The sequence below is a fragment of the Salvelinus fontinalis genome, chromosome 4, assembly GCF_029448725.1.
Source record: "Salvelinus fontinalis isolate EN_2023a chromosome 4, ASM2944872v1, whole genome shotgun sequence".
Classification (NCBI taxonomy): Eukaryota; Metazoa; Chordata; class Actinopteri; order Salmoniformes; family Salmonidae; genus Salvelinus; species Salvelinus fontinalis.
Window position 1 is genome coordinate 39,339,179 of NC_074668.1, and position 12,441 is coordinate 39,351,619.

Below are 12,441 nucleotides of genomic sequence, written 5' to 3' on the forward strand. Positions count from 1 at the left end.
CGCTGTACCTTTTATTATAGTGCGCTGTACCTTTTATTATAGTGTGCTGTACCTTTTATTATAGTGCGCTGTACCTTTTATTACAGTGTGCTGTACCTTTTATTATAGTGTTCTGTACCTTTTATTATAGTGTGCTGTACCTTTTATTATAGTGTGCTGTACCTTTTATTATAGTGTGCTGTACCTTTTATTATAGTTGCTGTACCTTTTATTATAGTTGCTGTACCTTTTATTATAGTTGCTGTACCTTTTATTATAGTGTGCTGTACCTTTTATTATAGTGCGCTGTACCTTTTATTATAGTGCGCTGTACCTTTTATTATAGTGCGCTGTACCTTTTATTATAGTGTGCTGTACCTTTTATTATAGTGCGCTGTACCTTTTATTATAGTGTGCTGTACCTTTTATTATAGTGCCCTGTACCTTTTATTATAATGTGCTGTACCTTTTATTATAGTGTGCTGTACCTTTTATTATAATGTGCTGTACCTTTAATTATAGTGTGCTGTACCTTTAATTATAGTGCGCTGTACCTTTAATTATAGTGCCCTGTACCTTTTATTATAGTGCGCTGTACCTTTTATTATAGTGCGCTGTACCTTTTATTATAGTGCCCTGTACCTTTTATTATAATGTGCTGTACCTTTTATTATAGTGCGCTGTACCTTTTATTATAGTGTGCTGTACCTTTTATTATAGTGTGCTGTACCTTTTATTATAGTGTGCTGTACCTTTTATTATAGTGTGCTGTACCTTTTATTATAGTGTGCTGTACCTTTTATTATAGTGCGCTGTACCTTTTATTACAGTGCGCTGTAACCTTTTATTATAGTGTGCTGTACCTTTTATTACAGTGCGCTGTACCTTTTATTATAGTGTGCTGTACCTTTTATTATAATGTGCTGTACCTTTTATTATAGTGTGCTGTACCTTTTATTATAGTGCGCTGTACCTTTTATTACAGTGCGCTGTACCTTTTATTATAGTGCGCTGTACCTTTTATTACAGTGCGCTGTACCTTTTATTATAGTGTGCTGTACCTTTAATTATAGTGCCCTGTACCTTTTATTATAGTGTGCTGTACCTTTAATTATAGTGTGCTGTACCTTTTATTATAGTGTGCTGTACCTTTTATTACAGTGCGCTGTACCTTTTATTATAGTGTGCTGTACCTTTTATTATAATGTGCTGTACCTTTTATTACAGTGTGCTGTACCTTGCGTTTGGCAGTGAGCTGCTCCTTGTAGCGGTCAGAGGAGTCTCCAGGTATGTTACTGGCCCAGAGAGTGAGGCCCACCACCAGATAGGCACAGCCCATCACCAGTAGAGGCAGGAAGTAGATCAGCACTGTCACGCACATGTAGTACCTACAGGACACGACAGGGAGGGGAAGACAAGATCAGCATACAGCACCACTACATTGTACCTACAGGAAAGGGGAAGAAGATCGGCACAGTCACACACACATACAGGTAACTGACAAAATAATGGAAACACTTTAGTAAATGAAAAATAGAAAATATATTGAAAGCAGGTGCTTCCACACAGGTGTGGTTCCCGAGTTAATTCAGCAATTTGATGATTTGATGAGCATGATAGCGGAGTAAACCATATTTCATGGCGTCTCAGTCACCAGAGCTCAACCCAATTAACACTTCTGGGAGATTCTGGAGGAGTGCCTGACACCGTTTTTTCCATCACTATCAACAAAACACAAAATTATAGAATTTATCATGGAAGAATCCCTCCAATAGTTTCCCAAACGTGGTGCACATTCTTGTTTTGGCCCTAGCACTACACAGCTGATTCAAATAATCAACTAATTATCACTTCTTGATTATTTCAATCATGTGTAGTGCTAGGGTGAAAACCAAAACGTGCACCCCTTGGGGTCCCCAGTACCGAGTTTGGGATACACTGATCTATGCCAAGGTGCATTGAAGCTGTTCTGGGTCATGATGGCCCAATGCCATATAAATGTTGATGTTTCCTTTATTTTGGAAAATACTTGTAATCAACAGGGAGCTGGAAGAAAAGCGGAGACAGGGAGGACATCAGTGAAAGATGACATAGTGTAACGATAGTTACACTATGTCTGAGTCTGATTGAGAATCATACCAGGCCGAACACACAAAATCCCAACATAAAAATCACACATCGACAACCCACCCAACTCACGCCCTGACCATACTAAATAAATACAAAAACAGGGAAAACAGGTCAGGAACGTGACAGAACCCCCCCCCCAGCTCCTGCCTGGCTGGCTCTGGCAGCTCCTGGCTGGCTGGCTCTGGCAGCTCCTGGCTGGCTGGCTCTGGCAGCTCCTGGCTGGCTGACGGCTCTGGCTGGTCATGGCTGGCTGACGGCTCTGGCTGGTCATGGCTGGCTGACGGCTCTGGCTGGTTATGGCTGGCTGACGGCTCTGGCTGGTCATGGCTGGCTGACGGCTCTGGCTGCTCCTGTCTGGCGGACGGCTCTAACTGCTCCTGTCTGGCGGACGGCTCTGGCTGCTCCTGTCTGGCGGACGGCTCTGGCTGCTCCTGTCTGGCGGACGGCTCTACTGCTCCTGTCTGGCGGACGGCTCTAGCGGCTCGGGACAGACGGGTAGCTCTGACGGCTCGGGACAGACGGGCAGCTCTGACGGCGCTGGGCAGGCGGGCAGCTCTGACAGCGCTGGGCAGGCAGGCAGCTCAGACAGCGCTGGGCAGGCAGGCAGCTCAGACAGCGCTGGGCAGGCAGGCAACTCAGACAGCGCTGGGCAGGCAGGCAGTTCAGACAGCGCTGGGCAGGCAGGCAGTTCAGACAGCGCTGGGCAGGCAGGCAGCTCAGACAGCGCTGGGCAGGCAGGCAGCTCAGACTCTGGCTGCGCTGGAGAGGAGGAAGGCTCTGACAGCGCTGGACAGATGGGAGCAACTAGAGAGAGAAGACGAAGAGACAGCCTGGTGCGGGGGGCTGCCACCGGAGGACTGGTACGTAGAGGTAGCACCGGATATACCGGACCGTGAAGGAGTACACGCGCTCTTGAGCACCGAGCCTGCCCAACCTTACCAGGTTGAATGGTCCCCGTAGCCCTGCCAGTGCGGCGAGGTGGAATAGCCCGAACTGGGCTATGCTGGCGAACCGGGGACACCATTTGTAAGGCTGGTGCCATGTATGCCGGCCCGAGGAGACGCACTGGAGACCAGATGCGTTGGGCCTTCTTCATGGCACCCAGCTCGATGCCCAACCTAGCCCGACCAGTGCGGCGAGGTGGAATAGCCCGCACTGGACTAAGCACGCGTACTGGGGACACCGTGCGCTCCACCGCATAACACGGTGTCTGACCAGTACGACGCCCTCTCATTCCACGGTAAGCACGGGGAGTTGGCTCAGGTCTCCTACCCGGCTTTGCCACACTCTGCGTGTGCCAACCCCCCCCCCCAAAGAAACTTTTGGGTCTGAATATCGGGCTTCCAACCGCGTCGCCGCGCTGCCTCCTCATACCAGCGCCTCTCTGCCTTCTCTGCCTCCAACTTCGCCTTGGGACGGCGATATTCCCCTGGCTGAGCCCAGGGTCCCCTGCCGTCCAGGATCTCCTCCCAAGTCCAGGAGCTCTGTGTCTGTTTCTGCTGCTGCTGTCACTGCCCTTTTCCACTCCGCTTGGTCCTTTGTTGGTGGGTGTTTCTGTAACGATAGTCATTATCTTCCTCCTCCTCGGACGAGGAGAGGCGAGAAGAATCAGACCAATACGCAGAGTGGTTAGTTTCTAGTGATAGTGATTTAATAGTGATTTAATATATAACAAAACAATATGCGATACAAAATAACAAAAATAACTACCGTGACAGTCCCGTGTGGCGAAACACTGACACAAGAACAAACACCCACAAAACACACGTGAAACCCCGGCTGCCTAAGTATGATTCTCAATCAGGGACAACGATTGACAGCTGCCTCTGATTGAGAATCATACCAGGCCGAACACACAAAATCCCAACATAAAATCACACATCGACAACCCACCCAACTCACGCCCTGACCATACTAAATAAATACAAAAACAAGGGAAAACAGGTCAGGAACGTGACACATAGAGTCAAAAAAAGGGATCAGATAGGTGTGTGGGTTTGGATGGGATTCTTATCAGGTAACTGTATCTTTAGGTCAGGTGCAACAGTCATAGGGTATGAATAAGGGCCTCCTATTCGAGCAAACATATCTAATACAACTATTCTGAGAACATTTTTCTATATTTACATGGCAAAGGAACTAACTCCCCCCATAATTAGCTTTCCAATAATAAATAACAAATTAAGACAGCTCAGATTCAGTTAATACGAGTTAATGGCTTGGTTATCAGACACAGTAGCCGGTCTCTCCTCCCCAGAGACTTCCATGGAAGTCTGTGTTGTTGTTTTTTTAAACAAGGAAAATTCGGACAATTATTATAAACAGATAGAACGCCCAGGAGGACAGAGACATAACATCAGCCTTCAGGCTCTCATACCGGCCTACTGAGCAAAATGCAGGTGCACCAGAGGATCAAACCTGGCACACACAGTACACAAGGCATAATAAATGAGCCCAAAGAGAGAGAAGCTGCAATTCAACCAATTGACTTGAAGGCTTATCTTTTTTTTGCATCAATGGTTTTCCTCCCCAAAAGCTCTGTTGTACCTTTTTGTTCTTTAGTGATGATGCATGCAGTGTTTTAGTTTTTTGGATATAAAAGGTAAGACGACTGTGGAAAGCATCTGTTTGTGTTTGCCGAGGAATCCAATATTCAAGGTATACTTCCAAATTGTTTCAGTGAAGCCGTTTATCTACTTCCCTAGAGTCTGATAAACTCGTGGACACCATTTTGTTTTGTCTCTGTGTCCAGTATGAAGGAAGCTATAGGTAGTTTCGCGAATCAATGCTAACTAGCATTACCTCAATGACTGGAAGTCTATGGGAACAGCTGGAAGTCTACAGGAACAGCTAGCATGCTAGCTGTTCCAGTCAACAATAGTTAGCAATTGCGCTAACGCAGCATAGCAACTTCCTCAGAGAGAGATATAAAAATGGTATCCACGAATTCATCTGACTCTGGGGAAGTAGATAAAGGGCATTGCCAACATCCTGAAATATCCCTTTAATGGCATTCACAGTCTGTTACCAGTGATTATTACAGTGAAATGTTTGGGAACTCCATGAGAGAGTACAGGCAGCAAATTGGTAATGGGTGGGCTCCTGTACAGACTTCCACTGACTTTTTTGACTGAGATGTGTGAAATTAACCGTCACAGCTCCCTAACACTTGCTTTTTGTAAATAATATGAATTAAATTCAAAGGAGAACACACCAAGTCTCTAAACCCAGAGGAGCAACATCGCGAGACTGCCGGTAACACTTGTGAAACAGACCAAGCAGACCAGGCCAGGGTTTGGGGTTTGAGAAGTAAATGATAGAAGTTAAACATGCCTCCTTACTTGTTCATTTTCTTGGTTCGAGCCAATGTCTTATAAAACAACCTTGTTAAAGAGATAAACTGATGTTATTTTAGTCAAAACAACTTTGTATCGAAGAAGTGCCTTTGATTTGATGGCCTGACCACACACAGTTCGGCGCGAGACGACCGTTAGACCCGATGATGTGTTTCTGCACATGAGCTCAGCTAGCCGATGACGCCATGACATCGCCTACAAGTGTGATTGGGGATTTCTATTGGAAAAGCCGTTTTCTGCCTATCTTCATACTGTACTGTCTTTGGAGAACCGGTAGGCACTACTTCCTCAGATAAAGTCTTGTTTTATAGTGAACAAAAATATAAAAGCAACATGTAAATTGTTGGTCCCATGTTTTCATGAGCTGAAATAAAAGATCCCTGAAATTGTCCATATGCACAAAAAGCTTATTTTAGCTCAAATTCTGTGAACACATTTGTTTGCTTCTCTGTTAGTGAGCATTTCTGCTTTGTCAAGATAATGCATCTACCTGACAGGTGTGATATATCAAGAAGCTGATTAAACAGCATGATCCTTCCACAAGTTCCCCGTGTGCTAAGGACAATTAAAAGCCACTCCAAAAGGTGCAGTCTTGTCACACAACACAATGCCACATATTCCTCAGGTTTTGAGGGAGAGTGCAATTGGCATGCTGACTGCAGGAATGTCCTCCAGAGTAGTTGCCAGATAATTGAATGTTGATTTGTCTACGATAAGCCGCCTCCAATGTCGCTTTGAGAATTTGGCAGCACGTCCAACCGGCCTCACAACCGCAGACCATGTGTAACCACGCCAGCCCAGGACCTCCACATCCGTGTTCTTCACTGGCGTGACAGTCTGAGACGAGCCACCCGGACAGCTGATGAAACTGTGGGTTTGCACAACCAAATCATTTTTGCAGAAACCGTCTCAGGGAAGCTCAACTACGTGCTTGTCGTCCTCACCAGGGTCTTCACCTGACTGCAGTTCAGCGTTGTAAACATCATCGATTTCCACTGTACAGAGCAGACGGCGTGTATGGCATTGTGTGGGTGAGCAGTTTGATGATGTCAACGTTGTGAACAAAGTGCCCCATGGTGGCGGTGGGGTTATGGTATGGGCAGGCAAAAGCTACGGAGCACGAACAAATTGCATTTTATCTTTGGCAAGCTGAGTGCACAGAGAGACCATGACGAAATCCTGAGGCCCGTTGTCGTGCCATTCATCCGCCACCATCACCTTATGTTTCAGCATGATAATGCACGGCCCCATGTCGCAAGGATCTGTACACAATTCCTGGAAGCTGAAAACGTACCAGTTCTTCCATGGCCTGAATACTCACCAGACATGTCACCCATTTCCCACCAATATCCAACAACTTCGCACAGCCATTAAAGAGGAGTGGAACAGCATTCCACAGGCCACAATCAACAGCCTGATCCACTTTATGCGAAGGAGACTCTATGCATGTTGCTCTGATCCATAGATTAGGGCCTAATGAATTCATTTCAGTTGACTGCTTTTATTATATGAACTGTAATTCAGTAAAATCTTTGGAATTATTGCATGTTGAGTTTATATTTATGTTCAGTGTATTTGTTACAACAGAGAAACCATTAACAACGGTGCCCTATTTTCATCCCTCTCTCTCTCAACATGAAAGAATTCTCAAATCGCACCCTATTCCCTATATGGTGCACTACATAGGGAATAGGGTGCCATTTGGGACGCACCCTGAAGGACTTCCAAATACGGACACATAGAAAGAATGTGTATATCAGGCCAGCTTTTCCATACTTACCTCCCTATGACTCTGTCAGCAAAGCATGTGTTTAATTTCTCCGACAGTTTTCAGGGTTGTTGTTGTCACTGGGATAACTATTTTCTTCAGGGGAATATTTCAAAAGGTAGCAGGGCTTGTCAGTGTGTTTTGGTTTGGCAGGCTGAGGATCTGACTGTTTGCAGGGCCTTATCAGGGTCACTTCACTTGGAGACTGTGAGTCAGACAGCATTTTAGAATTTTGCAACACCCATCACAAGCAGCTGAGGATATCACATGTCGTTGACGCATTCATGCAGACACACTCACCAGGCAGACCCATGCATTGACACACAGACATGCCATAGACATACACAGAGAAACACACACAAATGCATGCACACAAACTGTCAAACACGTACAGTTACACACATACACTATTAGAATAAAAAGGTGCTATTTACAACCTAAAAGGTTTCTTCAGCTGTACCAATTGGACAACAGTTTGAAGAACCATTTTTGGTTCCAGGTAGAACCCTTTTTGGTTCAATGTAGAACACAGGAGGTTGGTGGCACCTTAATTGGGAAGGACGGACTCGTGGTAATGGTTGGAGCGAAATAAATGGAATGGTATCAAATACATTAAACACATGGTTTCCATGTGTTCCATGCCATTACATTTGCTCCGTTCCAGCCATTATTATGAGCCGTCCTCCCCTCAGCAGCCTCCACTGATGTAGAACCCTTTCGACATGGATCGCAAAAGGGTTCTACCTGAGTTCTACCTGGAAGTGTATAGATGTAAGATATTTTAGCCAGTTTGCTACAGCAGGAAAATAATCCTGCAGACACAGGAAATGTGAATTATTATGATGATTATAATTATTGGACATCTTTGTAGGGGTTGATACAAATTTCATAAGGGAACATTAAGTCTGAAATTTCAAAGTGGAAATTAGAAACTTCAGAAGTTCTCCTGCAACAAGGTGATCAAATTAAGATCCTACAAATGAAAATGCTTACACACACACGCGCACACACACACACACACACACACACACACACACACACACACACACACACACACACACACACACACACACACACACACACACACACACACACACACACACACACACACACAGAGACACACACAGAGACACACACAGAGACACACACACACACACACAGTTTGGTGGGAGTTTGTAGAAAAATGTACATTTGGTTTTAAAAACTATTGTCCGTTTAATGAACTGTCAGTTCTTCCAGTAGAGTTCCGGAGTTCCAAATTAAGCAGCAGCAGCTGAAAAGATGAGCTCCTACAAATATTGAAATTTAAATGTTTTTTTTTAGAGTAAAGTACATCGAAAAAAATCTAAAGAAAACGGCAAACTGAATAGGAGACCAAACAAGCAGCAAACAAAGAAGAAAGGCTTTTGAAAAAGTAACAATTTTTTCATAAATTATACCGTTTTCTTAGCTAGCTAAGTTGTTTACCTGTTGCTAGGCAGTTGCTAGGGACATTCCTGGAAGAAGCTAGCTAGCTAACAAGGAGTGTCTAGTTGGCAGAAGAGAAGAAGGGACAAAGAAGGGACAAAGTGGGACAAAATAAGGACAGAAGAAAAGGGAAAGGGGGGAAAGGGGACATTAAGGTGAAGCAGTCCTCTAAAGACACAAAAGACAATAATACAAGAAACAACACTTCTATTGCCTCTCCCTCTACGATACGCACTTCCGGGTTGGAGCGAGTAGTTGCATTCCGCTTTGCTCCACAGGTAGTATTACATTTCATTTCATTACAGTACAACAGTTTGATTTGTTTGATCTTAGCTGGCTACATAGCCGTCTTTGTATCCAAGATAATTGTGTAGTCTAGAGTAATTGTCGAGGTTACCTAGCCAGTTAGAGGTTACCTAGCCAGCTACACTTTCAAACAAAGTCAACAACGCAGTCACTGCTAGCTAGCCTATTTCACCAGCCAGCAGTACTATATCATTTTAGTCAATAAGATTTTTTGCAACGTAAGCTTAACTTTCTGAACATTCGAGACGTGTAGTCCACTTGTCATTCCAATCTCCTTTGCATTAGCGTAGCCTCTTCTGTAGCCTGTCAACTATGTGTCTGTCTATCCCTGTTCTCTCCTCTCTGCACAGACCATACAAACGCTTCACACCACGTGGCCGCTGCTACTCTAACCTGGTGGTCCCAGCGCGCACGACCCACGTGGAGTTCCAGGTCTCAGGCAGCCTCTGGAACTGCCGATCTGCGGCCAACAAGGCAGAGTTCATCTCAGCCTATGCTTCCCTCCAGTCCCTCGACTTCTTGGCACTGACGGAAACATGGATTACCACTGATAACACTGCTACTCCTACTGCTCTCTCCTCGTCTGCCCACGTGTTCTCGCACACCCCGAGAGCTTCTGGTCAGCGGGGTGGTGGCACTGGGATCCTCATCTCTCCCAAGTGGACATTCTCTCTTTCTCCCCTGACCCATCTGTCTATCGCCTCCTTTGAATTCCATGCTGTCACAGTTACCAGCCCTTTCAAGCTTAACATCCTTATCATTTATCGCCCTCCAGGTTGCCTTGGAGAGTTCATCAATGAGCTTGACGCCCTGATAAGTTCCTTTCCTGAGGATGGCTCACCTCTCACAGTTCTGGGTGACTTTAACCTCCCCACGTCTACCTTTGACTCATTCCTCTCTGCCTCCTTCTTTCCACTCCTCTCCTCTTTTGACCTCACCCTCTCACCTTCCCCCCCCTACTCACAAGGCAGGCAATACGCTTGACCTCATCTTTACTAGATGCTGTTCTTCCACTAATCTCATTGCAACTCCCCTCCAAGTCTCCGACCACTACCTTGTATCTTTTTCCCTCTCGCTCTCATCCAACACTTCCCACACTGCCCCTACTCGGATGGTATCGCGCCGTCCCAACCTTCGCTCTCTCTCCCCCGCTACTCTCTCCTCTTCCATCCTATCATCTCTTCCCTCTGCTCAAACCTTCTCCAACCTATCTCCTGATTCTGCCTCCTCAACCCTCCTCTCCTCCCTTTCTGCATCCTTTGACTCTCTATGTCCCCTATCCTCCAGGCCGGCTCGGTCCTCCCCTCCTGCTCCGTGGCTCGACGACTCATTGGGAGCTCACAGAACAGGGCTCCGGGCAGCCGAGCGGAAATGGAGGAAAACTCGCCTCCCTGCGGACCTGGCATCCTTTCACTCCCTCCTCTCTACATTCTCCTCTTCTGTCTCTGCTGCTAAAGCCAATTTCTACCACTCTAAATTCCAAGCATCTGCCTCTAACCCTAGGAAGCTCTTTGCCACCTTCTCCTCCCTCCTGAATCCTCCTCCCCCTCCTCCCCCCTCCTCCCTCTCTGCTAATGACTTCGTCAACCATTTTGAAAAGAAGGTCGACGACATCCGATCCTCGTTTGCTAAGTCAAACGACACCGTTGGTTCTGCTCACACTGCCCTACCCTGTGCTTTGACCTCTTTCTCCCCTCTCTCTCCAGATGAAATCTCGCGTCTTGTGACGGCCGGCCGCCCAACAACCTGCCCGCTTGACCCTATCCCCTCCTCTCTTCTCCAGACCATTTCCGGAGTCCTTCTCCCTTACCTCACCTCGCTCATCAACTCATCCTTGAGCACTGGCTACGTCCCTTCCGTCTTCAAGAGAGCGAGAGTTGCACCCCTTCTGAAAAAACCTACACTCGATCCCTCCGATGTCAACAACTACAGACCAGTATCCCTTCTTTCTTTTCTCTCCAAAACTCTTGAACGTGCCGTCCTTGGCCAGCTCTCCTGCTATCTCTCTCAGAATGACCTTCTTGATCCAAATCAGTCAGGTTTCAAGACTAGTCATTCAACTGAGACTGCTCTTCTCTGTGCCACGGAGGCGCTCCGCACTGCTAAAGCTAACTCTCTCTCCTCTGCTCTCATCCTTCTAGACCTATCGGCTGCCTTTGATACTGTGAACCATCAGATCCTCCTCTCCACCCTCTCCGAGCTGGGCATCTCCGGCGCGGCCCACGCTTGGATTGCGTCCTACCTGACAGGTCGCTCCTACCAGGTGGCGTGGCGAGAATCTGTCTCCGCACCACGTGCTCTCACCACTGGTGTCCCCCAGGGCTCTGTTCTAGGCCCTCTCCTATTCTCGCTATACACCAAGTCACTTGGCTCTGTCATATCCTCACATGGTCTCTCCTATCATTGCTATGCAGACGACACACAATTAATCTTCTCCTTTCCCCCCTCTGATAACCAGGTGGTGAATCGCATCTCTGCATGTCTGGCAGACATATCAGTGTGGATGACGGATCACCACCTCAAGCTGAACCTCGGCAAGACGGAGCTGCTCTTCCTCCCGGGGAAGGACTGCCCGTTCCATGATCTCGCCATCACGGTTGACAACTCCATTGTGTCCTCCTCCCAGAGTGCTAAGAACCTTGGCGTGATCCTGGACAACACCCTGTCGTTCTCAACTAACATCAAGGCGGTGACCCGTTCCTGTAGGTTCATGCTCTACAACATTCGCAGAGTACGACCCTGCCTCACGCAGGAAGCGGCGCAGGTCCTAATCCAGGCACTTGTCATCTCCCGTCTGGATTACTGCAACTCGCTGTTGGCTGGGCTCCCTGCCTGTGCCATTAAACCCCTACAACTCATTCAGAATGCCACAGCCCGTCTGGTGTTCAACTTTCCCAAGTTCTCTCACGTCACCCCGCTCCTCCGCTCTCTCCACTGGCTTCCAGTTGAAGCTCGCATCCGCTACAAGACCATGGGGCTATCAGAAAAGAGAAGTGAGTGTCTGTCACCTAACTGTCACAGCACAGTTATCAATAAAAATCCTGCCAAATAAAGTCACAATGGGAGGAATGATACATCAACGTTACAGTTTACAGTTACACCCAGCACATCAAAGTCCAATAGCCCGCCCAGTTAATATTCACCATGTACAGTACTTGCTGCTCATTAATTTTCTGTCTTCTCTTCCTGCCTGACTGTCTAGCCGAGCTCTAGACTGGATCTCAAAGATTGTCTGTGTTCTGTTGCGCCATGTGTGGGCCGCTGTTGCTGTTCTTTTGACTTGCTGGGAGAAGAGAATGAAGCCTGGGCGTCTGCAGAGGGAGATGAATGTAGTGGCTGAGGTAACGTGACACCCTGCACAATGCTGCTGGCTTACTGGCATAGGTCAAAGACAAGCTCTTTAGGTACCCAATTTAGGGGACGGGGACGGGGACG

The 12,441-nt window shown here is 46.9% G+C and overlaps 1 protein-coding gene across 1 annotated transcript in view; it reads right to left on the bottom strand.

The window, feature by feature from the left end:
• LOC129853750 (substance-P receptor-like) overlaps positions 1–12,441 on the bottom strand; it is a 38,529-nt gene that overhangs the window by 11,204 nt on the left and 14,884 nt on the right. The window contains exon 3 of the mRNA XM_055920115.1: positions 1,217–1,367. Coding sequence (XP_055776090.1) covers positions 1,217–1,367 — 151 coding nt within the window. The remainder of the gene's footprint in view (positions 1–1,216; positions 1,368–12,441) is intronic.